General features: G+C 44.6%; 1 protein-coding gene across 1 annotated transcript in view; it reads right to left on the bottom strand.

Moving 5' to 3' along the window:
• The window catches only part of HTR2C (5-hydroxytryptamine receptor 2C), an 81,903-nt gene that overhangs the window by 12,240 nt on the left and 45,383 nt on the right, over positions 1-24,280 (bottom strand). The window contains exon 3 of the mRNA XM_062585067.1: positions 79-279. Within this exon, the coding sequence (XP_062441051.1) occupies positions 79-279 (201 nt within the window). The remainder of the gene's footprint in view (positions 1-78; positions 280-24,280) is intronic.

Genomic DNA, 24,280 nt, shown 5'->3' with positions numbered 1-24,280 from the left:
CTGAAAAATCCTAAATGAAAATGGGAGTAACGCTATTATAAATTAAGACACAGTTAGATCGTGAGCCGCATTGCTTACCTATGGATATGGTCCAAACCGCAGCAATTTTCATAATAGCCTTGGTGCGGGAATTGAAGCGGCTGTGCTCAATGGGATTGCGTATTGCTACATACCGATCAAGAGAGATGGCACAGAGATGCATTATAGACGCAGTTGAAAAGAGCACATCTAGGGAAATCCATATAGGGCACAACTGTTTAGGCAAAGGCCAAGCATAATCTGAAACATAGAGAGAAAAGAAATGAAAGGAATAAAAGAAAAGGAAATAATTTGGGGAGCGAGGCCATCATTTTGGAGAAAACCGGGGGATATTTTAGCTCGACGGTACGGGTGAGGGGCAGGTGCCTGGGGAGGGCCAGGGGTGCTCTCGCGGGGCCTCTCTCCGGCAGCCCCTCGCCCAAGACGCTCCACAAACTCCCATGCAGCTCCCACTCGTCTGCTTTCTGCGACTGGCTTTACCAGCAGCTAAACGCAAAGGAGCATTAATATGGCAATGCCTCGAGGTGACCCTTCGAGCTCCATTCCTCTTCTCACCTTTCCCCCAGGCATTCACCAAACGAAATATTACATTCAGTTATAACTGCATAATCACATTCTTTCGGTGGATTGCACAGTGCTGCGTGGTATTAACTTCACTCAAATCCGTTCTAAAGCTCTCTTACTGGGAGCTTGTATGAGCTGCTTAGCTTCGGCCTCCCGAGGAGAAAGGTAGCAGATAGACAGTTTTTTGACGGACAGCCCAACATCTAGCTAAATTGCGCTTGTATTTCTTAATTTCACCTTAAACAGTCCCCCCGGTTGGCGTGCCTTAATAACAGCAGTACTTGCCACCTTACAGAGCAGCTGGGATTGTTTGGCTCAAGTTTGGAAATCCTTCTGCAGCTCTGAATATTACTATTTACCCAAACAAGTATGCCATCAAACTGAAGAGACCAGCTAGATCCATCTGACAGCAGCTGGCACACGGCTAATTTGGGTGTCTGCATTTATCAACCACTTTCCTCAGTGCTGAAGTACAGCATGAGAATAAAAATGATCCAGAAAGATGCCCGAGGGGCACTTGCATTTAAATTAAAGCTCAGAGAAAATTGATTTTTGAATGAGACTCCTATGTATTAATGCCCAGCATGGATTGTATGAGATCAGTAACATTTCCTGCCAAGCTCTGGGCTTCTCACTCGCTTATCAAAACAAATCAGCAGTATCTATACTAGCTGAGAACATGAGAGATTTTGTAATGCTTGAATCATGAGGTATTCCCATATCTTCATTCAGAAAGTGAACGTCTGAAACAATCTTGGAATTTACCCTGAGGATAAGAACCATCACTCTGCAGAAGCGACGCTATGCTAAGAATGACACAGCTCCATCGTACCAGTCTCTACTGGAAAGGGAGAAGCATTAGTCTCAGAAAGCATATTTTGAAACAAACATTCCTGTGAAATGAAGACTCACAATACCTTATATGCAAAAACACGAGATGAACTGAAACAGAGTAAATTATTTCGATTTGTCCCTGCGAAGCCCCGGAACAATCTGCAACGAACGTGGTGGAACGAGACGGATCTGGCAGCACCTTTTAGCAGTGGGAAACTCATGGGAGAAGCAGTAACTTGCTGGAAGCCACATAGTGAGACCTCAGCTCGGGCGAGAGATACCTGTAACTTCAAGCAAGCGTGCACCGCTCCTACCGGGGGGTGAATTGGATGGAAACTCAAAGAAGCAAGCATTTAGAAGATCCTCTCCAACGGAAATGAAGGAAGGGACTTTGCAGCAGGCACATCTTTAATTTAAAAACCATCTCTGCTGCACAGATCAATTGAACTTGATTAAAGCATGACTCACTCTTGTTACGGCGCTGGGAGCAAACATGCGGCCACCTGCTCCCGTCTGCGCTTCGCAATGGCTTCATCATTGCTGCAGCCTGAAACCGAACTCAAAGCGAGCCCCTGATTCACGGGGTCTCGAATGAGCCCCGTTGGTGCTCGCTGCTACCAGTGCCACGAGGCTCCCAGGGCTCCCACCCCAGCAGTGCCTTGGCCAACGCTCCAGGAAAGAGTGGCTTTGCTCTCCTTCAAGCATCCCAGGCACTCACAGAAAAGCCCCCAGTGTCTGCTGCCAGCCCAAGCTAAATCACAGCCGCTCACTCTTGGCCCCTTGCTACTTTTCCCCTGGCAGAGGCAGCTTTCCGACGCACACGTGCAGCCGCCGCCGCAGCTGGCCTCCCCGCAGCCGCACAGCTGGCCAGGCCATCTCTGCAGTCTCCGGAAAGAGATGCTGGCCCCCCTGCACCTGGGAGCATCTCGGATCTGGTATCTAGAGTCGCAGCAGTTACCATCTGCTTGACATTCGCTAGACCTGGAAGAGGTTTCAACCACCTTCCAACATGGTTGAATGACGGACAGACGTTCTTACTTTTTTTCCTTTAAACTATCCAAACGCTTTCCATAACTGATTCTCTTGGAACAATTTCTGCTATGGATGCTGACTAGGCAACAGTATAATAACCAAAGAATTAGCAGCAGTGAAAGCGACAGTAGATGTTCGTTATTTGTGGTGTGAGGCTAACAGATGCCATCTGCTATTGGCCCCAGTAGAGCAGGAACTGCAGCCAGCCCGAGTCGCGTATTTTCTTGCACACAGAAAGAAGAGCTGTGAACAGATCAAAGTAGCGTTGCCCTGAATTATCGCCCAGGTAAACTGTTAGGATGTGCCTAAAAGATAAAGGTGATATGAAAACCCTCTTAATGGCTCATCCTTTTAGTCTTTACCATCTCAAGTCAGCGTGTTATGCTTCTAGATGAAAAGGCAGTTATATGAGGAGACATTTTACTTTCTCTGGTAGTTTCCTAAATGATCTATCAAGTGCTAAAATGTCACTAGTGGAATGTGCAGAGTGGCAGCATGCAACACGTGGCTATAGCTTGATACAAAGGCCATAACAGACATCCTATCGCAAAAGGCAAAATTACTTTTAAGAAGGGTGTATGTATTTGAAAAACACCTACACAGTCTGTGAAGCCAGTAATTTGTGCAAAAAGAAACAAAGAGTTGATTCCAATTCTGTTTCTTATAAATGCACAAACATAGGAAGTGTGCCAAGAGGTAAACAAAGATTTTAAGAGAACTCTGCTAACAATATTACACATTTAAAACAATCTTTTCCTCAGAAGTACTCTATCTGCAACAGGTAAAGTTTCTCTAATATGTTCTATTTCCTTTCATTACATGCACAAACAATAGCAATTATCAAACATTTAGAAGCGCAGGTGACTGGGCGAAATGCACTTTCAGCGCTTCTGAACTCGGCAAGCATGCCTTCCAGTCTCACTCCCACTCCAAAAAGCACTAAACAGTGCTGAACGTGTGGGTGAAACCTGACCTCTTTGTAAAAATTCCTGATTTTTGTGTCTTTTAATAATCCCTGCCCTTGAATTCAGTCACATCTTTAGTGCGCTAGCTGGTAAACATTACAGGATAGCGCTGAAGTGAATTAAACGAATCCAGCTGATCAAACAAGGAGATATTTGCTTACTCAGTGTATAATCATGCAGCAAAATTTTTATTGCCTTGGGACATTTTGTGCACGCTGGAAGTTTACACTGGGCAAATTCATAGGGAAAAATGCTAAAAAGGCTACTGAACACAACAGTACTACTTCTAGATCAGGTCCTGAGCCAAAAACTACTACAGAAAAGGACTAGATGCTAGCACAGTACTGCTACATGCTTGCCCTGATGCGATACCCTTCCGGAGCCATGTCCCTTGGCCGCTCCTGGAGTGGTCCTGGTCTTTGGTCTGTTTTGCTTCTCACGGAAGAGAAAATCATCTGGCTCCATCCCCGGGCATTCTTCTCATGACAATTCGTTAAAAAGAAAACGAGCAGAGAAAGGAGCCACCGATGGGGAGCATGGTGTCTGAATCCTCCTGCACCTACCAGAGGGGGTGATGGACACGTCACCTAAGGTGGACACCGAGTTCGTCCCCTTCCTATCCCCAGCTGACTTGCAGTCTGAGGTGGATAATCAAATTGCACTACACAGATTAAAGAGGAGAAAAACCTTCTCTTGGGTTTTGCGCAGCTCTCCCCTAGTGTAGGCTCTTCCAGCTGGAGGCCATCTGGGGCAAAACCTCATCCAGCAAAATGCTACCAAGCAGCCACCCCCAGCCTGGTTTTCATTTTTGAATCTGAAAAGCCCGTTCCATCCAAAACACTGATCCTCCAGTGCTGGTGCCTGGCTCTAAGGAGGACAAAAACACAACATACGAAATCCTAGAAGGAAAGCTCTGCCACACGCCTACGTACTGCACTTTAGCCTCTGATGCAGAATTGCATCTGCCTGAGTTGCTATGGTTCTTCATGGGAAATGTAGGTCAAATACCCGTATTTAACCAGACTTCATGGTCCATAGATGGGATTTTATCTCCTGTGCTTCTCTGTGGTGAGACAGAAAACCGCAGTTCCTGTGTGCCACCAAAGAGCTGAGGCAGGCACAACGCGCTGGCAGCAAAACACAGGCACTCAAAAGCATCTTGACAAAGCTCCAGACCATCTTTCTCTGCAGCTAATTTGCTATCAGATGACAGTTCCCTTAAATTTCTGTGCTTTACATTGACAAGATGGCAACAATGAAATTTAATCACTTTTGTTAGAGGTTTTATTGCACGTGGGTATAAGCGCTGAATAGCAGCGTTATTACGGCCATTGTGCAGTTCATTGCCGGAGAGGCAGAATTACCAGCCACTGCAGCAGGAGGGGAATCTCACAGCAAACGAGAGCAAAACTAAATACGTGGAATGGTATCACAGAATTACTCTAGATTGCAGGAGAATGGCTGAACTGAAGGAAAAAAAACAGCTGTGTTAGAAGCTGCAGCTAAAAGCAACCGTGGGACTGCAAAATAGGCCAAAGCTGATGCCAACCCCCTTTCTTCTCCCCAAAGCCACCAACCAAACTCAGGAGCTTTGCGCAGCCTTCTGCACTGAGCCGTAGCAGACGGGAGCTGTGTGTATCCCCACACAGCCCACACTACGCAAGGACCTGCTCAGACCAACGTCTCTACCTTTCCAAAAAGGACTATTGCTCGTGCACATTTACTACTTTTATGGTGCAATTTGCCCCAGGGTACCTCCCGGGAATATTCGGTGCAACACTTGTGACACATTTGGTATCATACTTGGTGACAAAATTGCTTACAGCACCAGAGAGCAGAGAGTTACGTGAACTTCAGCTCTGTAGCTTCAGAAATTCTTTATGGCAAATGCACAGCAAGCCCCAGTATTCATTTCCTTTCCAGTCATAAATGTGAATTTGGAAAAGGCTCCAGAACACATTTGTTGCACTTAGCCAGAGATTTATACCAGTTGGGAAGGACAAAAGGGTAAAAAAACCCACCTTTCAAAATCACAGAGGCAGCACGAGGGTGTATTTTGTCTTTTAGGCTTATGATGGCAGATTTTATATATAGATATTCTTCCATATGTACATACACACTATATCTCTCCATACATATACATCATATCTATATATATATATATAGATATATACACACACACACTTTCTGTATATATAAAATACAGAATCAACAGGTGTAAAATAAGAAGAACTACAGGCATTCTTCTAGAACAGCCTCACTTATTGCCGTCTTGGCCAAGAAACTAAAATATGTCTGTATTTATCCTGTTTTTTTTTCTTAAATACCACTTTGGATTGCGATATTTCCCATATTTACATTTCACATTAACTGCTAGGAGGCCTTGAAGCAATTCAAACAGAAATGGAAGGAAGTCGTTAGATTCGAATGAATCCTAATCCCAGCGTAAAGCACAGCTTCACAGCAGCTAACGTGGCACCGCACGTTTCGAACCCCGATGCCCGCAGATGCTGAAGATCAGACTGGGGCCGTACACTGCTCCAACGCCCTACGCAGCGTAGCGACCCTCAGCCGGCTCGGTTACCAAAAGCCAGGAGATGCCTCACCTAATTCCGCAAGAAATGAAGACACAGTTTGCATTCGGTGGCTTCGCACCTCTCGGAACGAGAAGAATACTGAGATATTCAGTAACCGCAGTCCCCCAGGTGACCTCGGGGTAACCGAGCGGCACGCAGACGGCGTGGAACGGCAGCCCGGAAGACACCTCCAAAAGCCATCATTTTCTGGAAGATTTTGCAACTTTGGAAGATTCTTTCACACGTTCCAGGAAGGAAAGACATCGCAGGCTGTGGGGGAACCCTGCTTCTGCCCCTGCTACGGGCAGCTTTACCCCAACTGCACCAAGAGCCTCCTGCATCTGAAGCCTTTAATACTAACCAGACTTTCCAGCCTTCACTTTAAAGTTTCGTAGCTGCCACAGGCTTTACAAAAATAGAAAGCAATTACATACAGTTTTAACACTGCCGCATCGCATTATTCCCAAGGGAACGTAAAAATTTAAATGATTCTCTTTTCTCTTCCTTATCTAGGGAGCGAAGTATTTCTTAGCCTCACACACCAGACCAGTCACTCCAAAGCGATGCATCACTTCCTTGCTAACTTACTTCCTTCTAATTTACCTAGACCAACAAACGATTCAGAGACATCTGCATGAGCCTGAGAGCCACACAACTGAGCCAGGTAAAAACCTGCTTAGTGCTTGAGAGCTACAGACCGCCGTGATTGCTGGTGCCCCCAGTCCCTTTGCCAGAGCAGCTCCCGCTGGCGCCGCTGAGCCACCTGGCTCCAGCAGCAGCTACTCTCCAGGGCAGCACTGCCAACGCTTGCAATTTCATCGCCAGTATCGCGAAATGTAATGCTATTTTTTAAAATATATATATATATATATATATATACACATATTGAACTCCCAGATGCTTACATAAGAACTTGAGTTTAAATACAATTTTCTAGCTTGCGTTTTCCTAGAGAGAGAAAAAAAAAAAAAAGGATATCTAAAACCATGTGGATCCCTTAAATAACAGGTATGCCAACACAGCGGAGCACGAGGACGCACGCCTGCCCAGAAAGAGCGCAGATGCCCTTTAGGAGAGGGACTGCATTTTTGAATGCTACAAGTCTAAAAAGACTCGAGGGTCTCGACAAGATGCTCAGCAGAGGATGAGCATCCAGGTGACACCACCAAGGGTGGAGGGGACGGCTGGGGAGGAAGATGAGGGTGGTGCAGTGCCCACACACCGTGCCAAGGGAACCTGCCCTTGACTTCAACCTTCTCAGATGCAGGACGGTGGTGGAGGAGCACAGCAGCAAGGTGTCCACCACAGAGAAACCTCCCAGGGCTGGCAGGAGACCAGAAAAAACAGTGGTTGCAAATAGAGCTACCTTCGACACTGGCCGGAAACACAGGAATGAGGAAAGCCATTTGCCAGAGGGTGGCCTCCCGTGGGAACCACTCCTGCAGCTCTCTTGGTCTTTGTCTCACCAGCTACAGCAACTAATTGATGCAACCATATTTTATTGCAAATTAAACAATTGCACCCCATTAGACTGTTTTGCGAAATTCAAATGACTGTGTTGGATTTTGCTTTCCATCCAGGAAGGCAATGACTTGCAGTCTTGACAAGACTTGTAAGAAAGGAGCGAATTTAAATCTAGAATGGATGTAATTATCTGATCTAGAGAAAGCTTGCTTGCATATCATTTAAATACTTTTCAAAAGGCAAGGAGCCAGTTTTATCACACACTATACTTAAAACATTCCTGCTAATAAAATGTTTTTTTAAGAAGAAAATATATGGAACACCTTTACCCTCCCAAAGGCAGCACCTCTTCTCTTAGGAAAATATCAAAGTATTTCTGGTATGGCCTGTCATTCCCCAAATCCATATGTTACATTAATCCTTTCATCCACTGGTGGAAATGAGAATTATGTTTGAAAAAAAAAATCAGAGGAAAAATCTGTAGGTTCTATACTATTCTTTGCTTGCAATTTCAGTATCTGCAGCTGTATCTGCAATTTGTGTGTAGAGCGGGAAGGGCAACAGTATACGATTAATCAAATCGTATCACCAACCTTCTATAAAGGGTTTTCGCACACTGAGAATAGATTTCTTCATACAAATCTGAGACAAGAGGTATTCCTTACACTTTGTCTAAATGAAACCGTAGCCTAACAACATAACCGTATCAGTAAAAATTCTCTCGTCACTGACGTTCCACACGTCAGGACAACGTCAGGACAGCAGCCTCTGCTCTAGCCTTCCCCACTCGGGTTAGCCATTAGCCTTCACTCTTCATTCAAACAACTAGTAAAACAATAATTCAACCAACATTACCTGGGAAAAGAAGTTGACAAGCAAACAGAGATTAGTATCATTTAAATGCAATAATATAAGTATTTTCTAAAAAGCTGTTACATAACAAAGTGCACAAACATATGAAAATAACAGGTGTTTTTGCCCATTTTTGATGAAATTGAAAGCAATCCATCATCACAAGACATAACTGCCAAAACATACAGATCATTTGAGGAAACAAAAACTTAGATCTGAAAATGATCTGGTGTCACAGATTATAGCTGGCCACTGTTACCTTAGTTGGAGCAAAGAAACCACCTGCCTGAAACCAGGGCTTCTAACCGCCAAGTTCAGACCCTGGCTCTACCCAGCAAGCCTGGACTGCTCTGCGGACTAGTGAGAGGACACAAAACCACGTGAAGAGGTTTCCTTTCTGAGGTCTTTGGGTTGCTTTCAGCACAATTCAGCAGTGACCGAGACATCAGTGCACCTCAACATCTCCCCAGGAGCCTGCCTGCAGTTAATCAGCCCTCCTGGCCAACCCAGCAGACCCAACCAGCCTTCTGAATCAGGAGAAAGAGCCTCACTGCCAAAGGGGACATCACGCAGATTTGCTTTATCTGATGTAAACTGTTCCATATTCAAAGAGCTGTCATCTTTAACTAGTCAATATTTTTACTAAATATTCCAGAAAGCAGAGCAATTATATAAGAACAGACATATTACTCTAAACCAACATATTTAGGCCCCTACTTCTGCAAATCACATAAGCATTCATTGAACTTCAAGCTTACAGATGAGGATGTTTGGGGGAGTTTTACTAGACTGGCGTACCCTGCAAGCCTGGTCAGTATTATTTTTTAAATTTTCCTTTCCTCAATAGTGACTTTTTTAATGTGGAAGAACTGGATCTCAGGAAATGGAGTATAACATGAACCGTTGCTTCAGTCCTTGCTCAGCACAGCGCTATGCTTACAGCACTCGAGCATCAACGGAAAGTTAAACCCTTACGTAAGGGCTTAGACGAATTTACAGATATCAAAGTAGCCGAATGAGTTAGCTTTCCTCCTTACTGCGCAGTGCACCTTCCTCAATAGCAAGCAAGCTGTTAGGGACATTAGCTTAACTATGTGACTGACCTTCGCGTCAGCGTGAGTCACATTTTGCTCTCCTGATGAGGTTAAAAGCCTGTATAAGCAGTCTTCACTGAAGTGTGCTCAGTAAGACGGATAATGACAAGACATCACTTAAGGTAAAGGAAAGAAACCATATTTTGGTCCAAGCATCTCTAAACCTTCATGATAAAAACACCAGCATGGGAGCGCTCCAAGGCAGCCACTTCAAAGCACAATTATTTAAGGGCTTCTAAGAAGGTCAGAAATTCTGCTCCTATCCTTCAGTGCTGCCTACAGTCCTCCTGGCACTGGATACTTCACTTGAAAGTCTCCCGTTCATAAAACATTTCTGCCACCATGCCCAGGATGCTCCTGAGCAAGAACAAACAGCCAAAGTATCAGTTTGGAGTCCATCACATTGGAAACCTTCACTGTGGGAGGCTGAATAGGTGGTATCAGGAGAACAGCACCTTTGTTAGCTTTTTCAGTCAAAATAATTTTTACTGAACACAGTATTATACATTCAGTAATCCCAAGGAAGTGTGTTTGTGAACGTGCAACCAAGCACTGCTGTTTTCTAGCAGTTTAACAGCCACCGCATGTCAACTCAGCATAATAATCTGTACACCTGCAGCCTGCCCCAAATGTAAGCCAATGCAATGAAGTATCACAGTCCATCACTGAGACAGCAGTGGAACAGAAATAATCTGATATGTAAGCAAAATTCAAATGTCTAATTAATTAAATTAAATGCAGCAACAAGCGTTTGTCCTTGACTTTGGCCACTCATCTCCTAATGAAAGTGTCTTACCCTTAAATCAGATAGGAGACTCTTTCGAGCCCCACTGCACAAGCTGGACTCGAGATTGTTGTGCACGTGATATGCCAGGCGGTGAGAAGGGGCTGCCGGCAGGCTTCTCAGCTGTGCAACTGCAATGCCGAGACACCACTAGCAACATGAGGTTTCCCACGTTTTGCCAGGTCATAAGAACCCCGGAGGCTTCTTTCACAGACCTGGAAAAGTATTTTCCGCAGCAGGATCCAGTCTGCAAGCTTTCTCAGCGAAGAAGCCAGATGGCACGGTGCCTGCCAGGAAGCCCATGTCTCCATCAGCCACGCAGGAAGCTTTCCTCGACAGCCGAGACACCTGCTGCAGGAGGCGTGCGGGCTAGAGGAGAGCCCCTGGTGTGATCTGCTCCACTTCTATCACCACGAGGAAGCACAAACTTTAAAGGCTCATAGTTTAATTTACCCTCTCTGCGGGAGAGCTATGGACAGAATTACATTTTGCAAGCTTCTCTGCATTAAGCCTTCTTGGAGGGAAGGAGGATTTGACTTTTCTACAAGCAGAAAGAATGCTTGCAGAATTTCGCTCGGCATGCGGCAGTATTTTGTCCTTTCTCATCTTCAGGAGTCTACAGGCTAATTTTCCTCTCAGCTCAGGAGCACACCAGCGCTATGGCCAAGAAACCGAACCCCTGGTCCTCCCAAAGGATTTGATTCATTTGGCTTTTACAGGAACCATCTTCCCCTCTGGTCTGATATGCAAAGAAGGTTGGCTCACACCAAGTCCCTTTGCAACTAAAAGGGCAGAGAAGCCCGTTACCACTACGCAAACATCCAAGGTGACCCAGGAAAGCAGAGGTCTGGGATGTCCACATGCAGCCAAAGTTGTATTACTCACCCTGGGAAACACAAGGGCTCTGTGGTCCCATGCACACAGCCTACCTGTCAGGGTTGATCTGCCCCAACTCATTTAGTGCAGCATGATTTTAATTCAGCTGTTCAGTCCAAGCAAGCCTATTTGTGTTTGGCATGACAGTCCAAGTTTTAAAACCATGTAATATGATGTCAAGGATTTGCATTATTCTGAGCATTTTGTACACAGCTCGCTACGAATTAAAATTTCTCACTACTAACAGCTTCTCCTGTAAAAGACAAAGTTGGAATAAGATTTAAGCTTAGATGGTGGTGCTTTCATACTGCGACATTTACATCTGATCAAATGCTGGATTGGTGGCAAACTGCTGCACAAAGGCACCTAAGAGTCTGGTCAACACAGATTGCTTTACAGCTCCAGAGATTGAGAAACACCTCAGACTACGCCAACACACGTACCTTCATCCTAATATCTAGTAATTCAGGCGACATTTCTCAGTCAAAAAGAAAACAAACAAGGAGCAATATCAGTTCTGGCAGAGTTGATGCTTCTCTCCAGGAAATGATGTAGGTATGCAGCGTTGAATCACGAGAAGTCCTGCATTATGGATGCCAACAGAAGAAGAAGTGATCCTTTCTCACCTACCAACACTTCAACAGGCAGAGTATCTTCCAGATAGCCAGTATCACAGGTGAAGTCAAACTCAGTATTTGACCACCATTTGGGTACAGCTGTAATTCTTTATTTTTGAGCTTTGCAGAAATTATAGGCCTACAGTAAATTCCATTAACATAGAGTAGAAGTTTAATTCAATATGGATAAATGAAGTGTGGGCGTGCTGACATATTAGAAACAATACTACTACCCAGAAAATTATAGTGGTCTCATAAGGTGGAAAAGGAATCTAAAGAAATGATATTTAGTTAAGGTATACTGTTGGGTTTTTTGACAGACTAGTTTTTGCTTTGTAATCCGTTGCAATATTATTTTATTATCACAGTTATACTATTATTAAAATGTAATCTTGCATTTGATTACATATCAAAACCAGTGATAACTATGATAATAAAATAATATATTAAGATAAAAAAAATAGCAAAATGTAATAAAATAGGTGTTGCTATAGATTTAATAAATGTAAATGAGTAATATAGGTACCCTAGTAGAACCAGTTATTTCCAAGGCACAATAGGTATTTATCCCAATACGGTCTAGAAAATGCTTGGAAAAATCATTATGTAAAGTCAATAAATAAGGATGTAAATGATGCATTCAAAAGGCTTGGTCTTAGAAGTTGATTTTCCTATGCTCACGACTGTCAACACCAACTTGCCATGTTATGTCAAGCCAACAACCTTGTTCTGCTGTTGTGTGTCTTGGATGGAGACAGCTAGCTAGATTTTAATAATAAAGTAAACTCGCAGCTTTTGGCTTCTACTATGTAAAAATGCAATCCATCTCTGTGGTCATTTCAGACCAGCAAAAAAAAGGGAAGCAACAAATGCTTAACTGACAAATTCAGAATTTAACCTGAAAAATTCAAGATCTCAGCAGCAGCGAAGTTACTATTCAGAAACAACACAAGAAAGTTCCTATTACTGCCTCCACCTAAAAACAGCTATCAATATTCATAGGTGTCAGACACATATTTACAGTCTTCTGCATCCCAGTGGGTGCCAAATAGGTACACTAAAAGCCTGTCATACAATTTCCATATCTCAGCAAAACCATGACCTTTTTCTGCAGCTGCTGCCATTCCCCTGATTTTGGATGAAAACAGACTTTTATAAAAACAAACACAACACCCCAATCTAAACCAAACATATCACAAGACAAAATATACTTCAAAAGGCAGAAATGGATTGGTCAGGGGTAAAAACTGGTCTGTCTGATATCTCCTGCACAGCTGGAGAAGAGAGTTTGCTGCCAGCACATCAACAGGGATGGAAATCAAACCACTTAAGAAGCAGCAGAGAATCAACAGAATTGTAACAACTCTTCTGCCTCACCCATAAAATCTCATACCTAAGAGCTGATGTAGAAACAAGGTATTTCATGTCTGTGGATTACTGGTTGAACCTTGTAGTCCTGATCCTCTTCCACGTAGGAGCTGCAGTCTCAGCGGAGAGATTCTTCACTAAACCTACTGCAGCTATTGTGCTTACCAGAGTTCCTGGAGGAGCAGCAAAGGTTTCCAACAACATGCCTTCTTAAACCCAGGGAACACACCGCAGGCTGAAAAAAGGGAATATGTATTTGAAAGCTAATGCATGAAACCGAAATGTTGATGTACCACATATTGGTGATCACAGCCTTGGCTCTGAGACATGTTCATCCACAAATTCCCCTCGTCTCGTTAGCATCTTTAATGACAGTTCTGGCAGGAAAGCTACGGACGAGCCACTCTGTTGCTCTAGTGAGCTGTCCGTTCAGAACGGGATCGCGTTACATTGACGAGGTGGCGTGCAAATTCGCGCAAGGCAGAGAAACTGGCAAGTAGCCCCTCTTCCGTCAGTGCAATTTCCATTCAATTACTATGCAGGCGCAGCGCATCACATCCAAGCCTCTTTCCCAGCATCTGCTGAGAAAACACAATGTTGGAAGTGAATTCTCCCGTTATCATTAGGTCTCAGGGAAGCAAACTACCTCACAAGGACACTTGGGCATGTTTCAAAGACTGTATTAGACAACTGCAGAACCAGAATTTCAAGGGATATGTCATGTGAATTGTGGAGAGAGACACTAAAATGATAATTTACCAAGTGGTATTTAATGATATCAACTCAACAGACAGGTGTGAAAGGAAGCAGAAGAAAATTTTGAATTAATTCTGAGTTAATTGACCCAATCCTGGAAACACTTGTAATTTAAAGTAATATATAATGCTACTATTTGTCTTATAATATATTTAAGTACTTTTCAGAGATTTCACCTTCTCTCTTTATTCCTTTCCCTCATTTGTAAAGTAGCTGTTTACCTATGTGTTGGCTTGCATAATGGCAGTGGTTTTTCATCACTTTTCAGCTCAAAAGCTGGGCTGTCCCATTACCTGCTCCTCTCCTAAAGCTGTGGTGATCTGTTCCTCACGGTCTCAGCATGTCACCGTCACACAGGTGGGGCCATCAGGCAAGCAATAGTGATGATATTGTATCAATCACATAGAGAACCTCTGGAATAGTTTATGATGAACAGAAACCACGCTTATTTTCACAAAAATTCTTCTCAAAACACCATGCCTTAAAAGTAACAAATACAACAGGATGTTCATCAATATATCGAGTAGTATGTTCCTGTCACAAGGCATCTGCATGCAACAGTAGAATTTCCCCCAAATGCAGGGCATAATTTTTACAGAACCTGAGAAAGGATGAAAGAGTTTTTCAATTGCACAACGTTAAATCAAGGCAGAGTACAGAAATACAGCTGACCATCTTTGGAGTCCTTCTCCATTTCCCCTTAAGTTCTCCAATCTCTGCAGCTGCGGCCAGCACAGGAAAATGAGCCATATGCTAATCTTTACAACAGACTGCAAGTAGAACTGTTTCTGGAAATTATAACTGCTTGTTGGCAAGTGCTGAGAAACACACGCTACTAACTAGTTTCTTATCCCAGTTTCATTCTGCTGGGGTGAGTACGAAGAGATAGCAAGTGCTCATATGAGATAATACACCCTGGATATTTAGTACACGAAGAGTGTTGCTAGAATTGGCTTCAGACAGCTTCCAGGAGAGGAAGTGAGAGCTTTTAAGGGTAACAGAAAATAGAAATAAAAGTAATAACTGAGAAGGGTTTTTGGGGACAGGCAAGAAGGATGAAGCCATTGAAACATACTCCTGGCAAAGTTCAGGCTAGGCTGGTATAGTCACCTCTGTATTTCAACCTCCAAGTCACACACTTGATGCTTCCAAATGGAAAATATGGTATTTCCCACACCCCTACTGTTTCAGTAAGGTTTATGAGGAGTTGCTATGCTTTTCTCTCCAGTACCCCATGGAATTTGTTATTTATTTTTTCCCCATTTTAATCACAAGGCCTATAAAAAAACCAAATGGAAGTAAACGTCAGTTCACAAGCAGATCCCTCCCTCACCGAGCAGATGCTGCTCGAGAGCTAGGTGTGATGGTGCGACTGGAGAGGTAGCACAGAATCAGTAAGGTTGGAAGGGACCTCTGGAGATCATCTAGTCCAACACCCCAGCTCAAGCAGGGCCACCTAGAGCATGTTAGACAGGGTTGCATCCAGGCAAGTTTTGAATATCTCCAGAGAAGGAGACTCCACAACCTCTCTGGGCAACCTCTTCCAGTGCTCTGTCACTCACACAGTGAAGAAATTCCTCACGCACTTTAACCAAGTCTCTCTACAGATGACCAACAGATATAGGAAATGAGGGAGGGAGAGCTGCAGCTGGAGCCATGTGAAGCTGCATTCAGGCAAAGCTTGCCAAGGTCCCTGAACTGGGACTAGTGTTGGCATCTTAAAGTCCTTGCAAGGTAGGTCCCCATGAGAAGTTATCTCAGGTAAATACATACCCACAATGATACATACTACAACAAACTCAGTCTTTGCTAAATGCTTTCAGTCAGGTTAAATCCTTTCCTTTTACTTAAAGAAAAGTAGCTTAAGTACGTTGGAGTAACCATACCTAAGGAAGACCCTGGGTACCCCAGCATCACATGGCTCCGGCACCCGGAGGCGGTGCTGTTCTTCACCTTGCACGAGGCGGTCAAATGCATCTCTGGGAGAGACGTTAACCGTCTTCCTTTTACTTGTTATTTCAGCAATCTGCCTGGCACCTTCATAAAGCAGCAAATTCGTCTCCAGAACAGTTCATCACCACAGGTCTTTCTGTTTACATATACAACAATTTCATTTTCTTACTGTCTTGTAACAATTTCCGGCTTGCTACAGTACGTGAAAGTTTATATTTCTTTTCAACTAAACTCATAAAAGTTAATTACAAGAAGGGAATGCACTTACAGAGCTACTACTGGAGTTAACAGGCTACTGTCATAAAAAGTAAACAAAGATTCATGCATTTTAAAGCATATTTAATTTCACTGATCTTGAAGCAAATTGGGCATGAGAATGCTGCACTGACAGCCTTAAAACTGCTGCTTTATTTAAAGCACAATCTGTACTCATGTAAAACAGAAAAGTAACTACACACTCCAGGTTTGTGGGGCTCTACTCACCTTATACTTTAACCCCTTAAATTGATGAGAAAACTCCGCAACACACCTCGCAAGTGTTGCACAGATGTGTAAATGCACAACAGCTGATTTAACAAGGCAGAGGCTCATCTTTTAAAACCTTCTGCATCTCCCAAATCTTCTTTGCAAAAGGATGAACTTAAGAGTATGATTGGAGCTAATCATTATTTGCATTAAATAACAGCACATAATGTGTACCATTCAAAATCATTCTAACGAGTCATACTTGAGCATACAAGATTTCATTTGGATGGGCAATTCTCAATCACATTGGGCAGGCAAGACATGCCTGCTCAGCTCAGTGCCTAAATTATGAAAAATAGCTCCCTGATTAGGTGCAGCATTGATCCTGCAGGTAAATTACAGAACTAAAAGACCACACGTTCAGTTAGTGTAAGTAGAAGTTACTCCACTGAAATCATCTAACATATTTTTCTCTTCTCTCCAGCTGTCAGGAATTGGGGAGACAGATGCTCTTGCTCTTTTCTGCAGCATTTGGAGAAGGAACATCCTTGCTGAGATGCCCGATGAACCTTTCTATGGTGGAACCGCATTTTATATGGTTAGCCCTAACATAGGACCACTGTGTGTTTTGTGGTGAGATCACAGCATAGAAAGATTTGGAGCTGGAAGGGGATGCATAAAATTTGCCTGCACTTAGTCAGTGCCTACCTAGATCATCCTAACAGACACCTGCTTCACAACCTGCTATCATTATCAGTCAGCTTCTGGTTTGATTTGGACTATCGCTCTTAAACAGGCTAGGAATGATGGGCTTAAATATCCTTGTATCTTCTTGTTGTATCCTGGCATAGGCGTGTCAGAAAAAATACTGATATCAGATTCCCCTGGCAAAAAATTGCAGAGGGGCAGCAGTCCAGCTTATTAACTTTTCCGGGGAAGTTGTATGGCTCATTTACTTCTCCTTCCAATCACTAAGGTACACAAAAAAAGCAGAGCCTCCACACTCCAGTGTTAGGATTTTCTATTTAAAACTGCTGCTTGCAAGAAAGTTGATGTTGACAGAGATATCAATTTTAATTTTGTAACAAGGAGCTCAGAGATTTGTCACGGCTCTTTTTATTGCTACACACCGGCATATAAAAATTGAGCACATACCAGTCCTGGCTTTGGCAGGCCAAGAGCAGGTAGACCTGAAAGGAAACTGGCTCTGGAAAACACAGGAAACGACAGCAACAGCTCGGTGTCTTGCTAACACCTACGGCAGGAAACAGCAGGACCCGGTGAGCCAGGGAGCCGCGCTGCGGTGGAGGAGAAGAGGCTTCCCTGCACTCAGAGGAGAGCCGCGAAACCCCTGGGCGCTTCCAGGCGAAGGCTGCCCTCCGAACGGGGCTCAGGAGGGCTGCGGAAGGCAGAGGAGGGCTCTGCCAAAATCCTAGCCTTGCTGCAGCTGCTGCCCACGCTGCCTGTGACTGCAGCGTGGCCAGGATCTCACCCGGGGCGTTTCGGAGGGAGCCGTTCCCCCAGTCCCACCTGCAGGCACGGGGGAAATCGCGCCGTGTTACCGAGCTGCAGCCTTTTGCCAAAACAAAGGAGGCAGCAAAGTAACACATTTAGGAAACGCAATCTAGGATCACGCCTGCTTCTCTTCCCTGCCTAAAAAAAGAGACTTCACTCTTCTGTTTGACAGGTCACCTTTAATCTCAGAAATATGGCTTCGTGCTTCCACACAGCGTTTGCCAGATCAGCACAACCGATTTTGCTCAGGCCTTTCTGCAAGAAGCACCACCCGCACGCGAGCACGCAAGCATCCAGCGCAAGCCGCGGCGTCGGGGCCGCCGCCGATCGCAGAGGGAGGCCAGGGTCACCGCACCTACCCCCCAAAGCTGCCAGGCTGCCCGCGCAGCCGAGCCGAGCCGTGCCGGTGCTGGCGGGGGGGGGCCCCAAGCCGGGGCCAGGGATGCTCGGTCTCCCAGCCAGCACCCCGGCCCCCCGCTTGGCTCTGCGGAAACGCTCTGGGCCGGCACAACCCCGAGATGCTCCCGGCCCAGCAGCCGGTGCTGAGTTGCACGCCGTCCCCGAACGCTTACGCACGGGCTCGGAGATCCGCTCGACCTTTCCAAAGGGCTGCGGGAAGCCTTCCTGCTTAATTACATCTAGCCCAAGGTTATCCAAAGGGCAAGCAATCAATAAACTGTAGCTCCGGCAGCCCGGCCAAGGCAGCCGCGCAGCCTCCTAGCATGAGGCAGCCTCATGATCAAAGTTACCCAAAAAAGAAGCTGTTAGAAGTTTTCTGCACTGTCTTTGTGGCCGTGTCGGCCAAACAGCCCGAACTCCGTGCGTGACGACATTACTCCTGGCACATCAGACTAAAGGCTCCACCAACCCCCAGCAGGCAAAGTAGCTGGTTGCCTAACAGCAAGAGGCTGAGAGGGGCAAAAAAAAAAAAAAAAAAAGCATGTTTACAAATGAGAAGCATTCATTATTCTCCAGCGTTTTCTCCTAAAACTGGCATATGGACAGGATTCCTCTTGTCAATGGAAGTGAACGTGGGGAGGATAATAAAAAATATCACTGCCTACACTAAGGAGCAGGCTGAAGCCAGTGCTGAATGATAGATACTCAGCACCGAGTGAAGAAATAACAAGAAAGAGGCAGGTGGTAAAAATTAACTAGCAACAGTTCCGCATCTGTATCTGACAGGAGAAATTGGCCTGCAGAGCCCCATAAACTCCAGCGCCATGATGCGGATCATGGCTGAGCTCAGAGGAGGAAGAGGGACCTGGCACAAAGCAGCCAAGCCACCCCACCACTGCAGGGGAGCAAGGTGCCATTCAAACCCTTCCCCACAGCACGCATTACCTGACCCTGGGGCAAATGTGGGTTCCTACCAGACATCGCCCTGGCCCAGAGTTTGGCAGTATGGGAAACAAGCACTCAGGCAAGGGCTCCTCTGCTCACCGAGGAGAAACTTGCTGCACGCATGGGAACCCAAGTAATATCCAAGTGATGGATGAGAGGGCAGGACGACCTGCTGCAGGATGCAGGAATCAACTTGTCCCGGGAGATGTTCTTCATTGCTGTCCAAGACAGACTCCCTCATCGCCTCTTCGGGATGGTAGGAGCTTGCTACCTGCAAAACCAACACTCTGCTTCTCGCAAGCTCCAGAGACTTGGGCAGTTTGGTGCCCACACCTCCAAGCAAGAGACTGGCTCTAACAGTTTTACAGCACTACAGTGCCGTTTGCTATTTGAGCACACTGAAGGATGACACCTGAGTTTCTCAGCAGTTTTACAGCGTTGAACATTTGTTTTCATGTGGCATTGGAATAAACATGAGAACTTCCAAATATTTTTGCAGGAATGAAGTAACATTAAAACAAAAATCATTTTCAAGGCAAAAGTCCCACTTCATAGCTTGGTACTCTCCAGTGATTAGGTTACTATCTAAATTCTTAGTTTTTGCACAACGGAGCATCGTGAAGTAGGCAGAATGGGGACTCAAACTCCCACATACGGCAAGAACACTTCACCAGCAATGACAGGAACCCAATCCCTCTTCCAGCTTCCCAAGAGAAGTGCCGTAGAAATGAATATGCTTCTGCACAGACTTTCAGTTTTGGCTACAAACCAACTTTTATTAAAAAAAAAAAAAAAAAAAAAAAAAAAAAAAGGCGTTCCAAGCAGTATTATTGCTCAGGAAACTATACATTTCCAGAGCAGATGGGCAGAATCCCACGGGCAAAATTCAGCAGACCTCTGAGACACTTGGACATGACAGCCCGGAGAGGTGGCCTCAAAGGTCCTTGCTCCATGCCCACCACAAACAGCTTTTGCTCAGCCCAAGGTGTAAAACGATGCGTAGCATGACAGAGTCCCAGCTCCAACCAGGGCTCTGATGAGCTATGGCAAAACAGCAAGAGGAGATAGCTTAATCGAGTAAAACATCCACTTGCAGAGTGCCTAGTGAGGGATAACACATTCATTTTCAAAAGGAAAGCATGAGGAAGTACACTTTGTCAAATGTAACCTTGAAACCTTAAACTGAAGTTAATGAAGCCTTGCTGAAAGCTCAGAAGGGACACGTGCATTTACTACGGCCAGTTGTTAATACTTACTTTCCTTGTCTCACCTCGGGTAACAGATGGCAATTCAGGCGAGGTGGACATCAATACATCACCGAGGCCGCACACTAATTCTGGTGATTTGTGCCGATGCACCACTGTGCTATGATGCTCGTCCTGACTTTGGTCCCTCCATACCATACTTGACAGCATTTGGAGTGCCCCTGCTCTGCTCATGCAACTTGGAGACAAGATCCAAATTGTCCGGGCAGTGAAACACCACGATCCACCACATGACAGATTTATTACTACAAGGATGAAGGAAACCACTATCTAACCGGCACGGGGGGATGCTGGCCATGCTCCCACATTTCTGGTGGGCACAGGATCTCTGAGGACACAACCCAGACTGACATTTGGGGTGCACTGCTAGCAAGCTACACCAGCTTCACTCCTCTAATACTCTGAAATGCATTCCTTGTTCTCATGTATCCTTCTCGCCACGATAATGCTGATTCCTGTTGCTAAAGATAGACAGATAGATAGATCCTGGAGGATGTTGCTTAGGAGTGATGCAAAACTGCTTCCCACAGGAGCTAAGTGCACTCTGTAGCACTCCTTGCTCTGCCCAAATTTGGATTGAGGCAGTCTACAGAAGTCCAGTCTAGCTCAAAGCAATACTTCAGCTTCACTTAAAAGAAAATCTTTTAATGAAGAACAGTCACCTTGCAGGCAGCAGAGACTTCCCTGCCTTGCCTCCCTGTAGTAATACTGTAGTTACCCCTTGCCTGCAAGCAGAGAACCCAAAACCCGTGCATTGTCTCAAAAGAAGAAACTTGGAGGAAACAAAACCAAGCTAGAAGTTTCTAGAAAAAGACTAGAAAAAATAGCTAGAAAAATTTTCACTTTCTTCCCTCCCTAGACCAAAATCTCAGCTTCCCTGCTGCTATGTCCTCTTTTCCATAGCATGGCAGCAGTTCAGAGTGGAGCTCCGTGGAGACCACTATTCTCCAGTTTTATGAGCTGCTCATTTCTGACCCTTCTCTCGCTCAGCCTGCTTAGTACTAAAACTTCAAGGGTATTTAGGAAGCAGTGCATGAAGAAACCACTTCAGCCCAATGAAGGGGTCCATACCCAGACAACAGGAACAGTCAGCGCAGAGATTACTGGCGGTATATTATTCCATCTCAAATAACAAATCTAAGCCCCTTGTCCCTCAAGCAAACAGTATCCACGTCAACCTAAACCTGTTTTCTCGCTTTCTTGCATCCATGGTTTGAGATCAGTTGTACTTCCCCTTTGTTCATGGTCCATCCAACATCCTCGTTTCTCTTTGGGAGCTGCAGGAGAGGAAGACAACCAAATACCCTAGCCCATCTTCACGGAGGCATAAGCTTTTGGATTTTTCACGTCCACTATAAGGCTACAACGTTTCTTCCAGAAAAGTGTATGTGTTGGGTTTGTCTTGAAGTGAAATGAGAAACGACAGACAGACGGACAGAAAGGAGGAGAAAGCATCCACGGAAATGTTACATTCAGCATTTATCTCACTGTACGATATTGCACTAGGCTCTTACAGAACTGGCTTGATGAGAATGTCCTGAGGATGGGGCTGTTTCTTAGATTGCCAAGTGGAATTTCAGATAAAATTTAGATTTTAAAATGTCCATTTGAATGGGTACAGCCCATAATAGTGCCACTCTGCAAATATCAAATTTGATTTCTCATAACAAAGGAATACAAAAACATTGAGGAGATTTTCAGACAAGATCAATCAATAAAAGTCATGTCAAAATAATAAGAAAGAATAACAAAAGACGTGAATAAATTAAATTCTCGCGACAATTTATAAAACAATTCTGCATTAATAGACGTAGCAGAAAGATGAAGTACCATCATCCACTACAGTCTTTATTTCCAAGTGCTTTTCACTACTCAAGTGATGACACTTCCTGCAGTAACCATGATTCCAGCCTTTATTTTGCTATATCCTGTGTTAGAAATTTAACCAAAAATTTTTTAAAAGGCAAAAACATAGTATAAACAATCTCAGATGAGATCAGAAATGAAATTAAGAAAAAAAACAGGTAGCTTGAGCAAAGCCAGCTTTCAGTGTAGCAAATAGCTCCTACTGAAAGTGTCTGGGGACGAGTTTGATGCTAATACAAGTGACTGAATTTAATCAGGACTGGAGAGGGGCCCCAGCATCACCCCGTCTGCTGCTGCGGGCTGTTACCCTCTTGGGTGCTGAGCCGCTGTGCCGATTTCAGCTGTTCGGCCTCAGCTCCTGCTTTACCAGGATCTGTCAGGTTTTTCCCATCAACAAAAGTTAAGGGTATGTAGGGTGCAAACAAGATTCACAAACACGACCACACGTGGTGTCATCACGAGGTGCGATATTTTCAGGGGCTCTGGAAAATCCAGCACGGCAATATTTGGCTGCCTCAAAATACTTTACAACCAAGGTTCAGTATTCAACAGGATACAGCAAATATCCAGGATGCTCTCTGGTTTTATTTATTTATTTTTACTCTAATCATGATCTAAACCTTGGGTAGCAAAAGAGAAGCTTTTACATTGATTCAGGGCGCCCCGTGCTGAGCTTTCTTTCCCGACAGCAACCCAGATAGCTTCACCCCATTCGTCACCTTAGGTAAACAGGCAATTTTTTTAAACACAGAGGAAATTCAAGAAGCAAGTTTAACATGTACCGTTCATGCTCTGGAAAAGGAGTAAACAATTAGGTAGCACGTTTTTGGATTTCACAGGGTTATTTAGGATAGCTGAGGTTACAAGGCAGCTTCAGGGAGTTCAAGCGAGACTAAAAGGATGAGCACAGAGCACAGCAGCCAGCGGGCCTTCCTCGTGGCAGAAGGTACCTCAAACTCACCCACGTCGTTGGATCAGTATCTCATCGCACACATCCCAGGTACAAGGTGTCATGGACAGCAAAAAAAAGTTCAGTTTTTTGAACTTTTTGCTCAACGGGTATAAAGGGCACGAGCTCTCTCACTCCTCCAGCCCAAAACATTAGCAAGCGAATGGAAGGGGAATACCCATATGGTGAAAATCTTGCAAAAATTACGATGACCAAATGGCCTGATTCAGTTCTGGTCAGCTCAAACCTCCCAATAAAGATCAGATAGCCACGACACACTGTTCCAAACAGACACTGAAAAGATTCGGACGAGCCTGTTTAAAAAGGAGATGAGGAAGAGGGAATCGTTTTTAGTTTATAACACAGCAGATAGTGCAAGGAGCCCGGCTGTTTCTGTTCACTCTGCCTTTAGTTCAAGGATAAATGGGCACTTGGTAGAAACAGGCCAAATATTTAAATTAACAAAAGAGAAAAAATAGTTTTTTAAAATAATGCAACTGCCACCTGGAACATGGTGCAGTTAAGATGTAGCTAAGGCCACAACTCAGGAGGATTTTAAAAACGACTGTCCATTTCTAGGTACCTGGATATCAAATCCAGAAGTGCTAAACAAAGCCTCGAGACAGAGAGATAACAAGGGATATAACTCACACAATGCAGGGCACAAGTCAAACATCAGCCAATATAACGTAAAAGGGAAACATCTCCCTTGAGAAGACTTTTCTGCAGCAGTTTGACACAGGGAAATTCATCGCTTTGCTCTGGCCACTGTCCGAGGCAAGGAATGAGACAGATGGACCTTTGGTCTGGAAGTTCCTACAACCCAGACTCATTCTCCAGGGTCTCTCATTTATTAAGACCTTATTTTTTGACAGTCATGCTATTTCCATTCCTTTCTTATTTTATTGCAGGCTTTATTTATTTTTTTTTAAATGAAGGCTTCAGCTCTCTGTAACTATGTAGCTTGTTTTATTCAATGATTTTAAATAATCCCACGCTCCTCTTTTTTTTTTCGGAGCTACTTCTAAAGGCAGAAGCATATCATCGGCACCTCCTCCAGGGCCACCTCCTCCTGGTGGTGGAAGCTCCTGGCGCTCTGTCT

The sequence above is a fragment of the Rhea pennata genome, chromosome 11 (assembly GCF_028389875.1).
Source record: "Rhea pennata isolate bPtePen1 chromosome 11, bPtePen1.pri, whole genome shotgun sequence".
Lineage (NCBI taxonomy): Eukaryota > Metazoa > Chordata > Aves > Rheiformes > Rheidae > Rhea > Rhea pennata.
The sequence above is the reverse complement of the archived record's forward strand: the minus strand, read 5'-3'. Positions and strand labels throughout refer to the sequence as shown.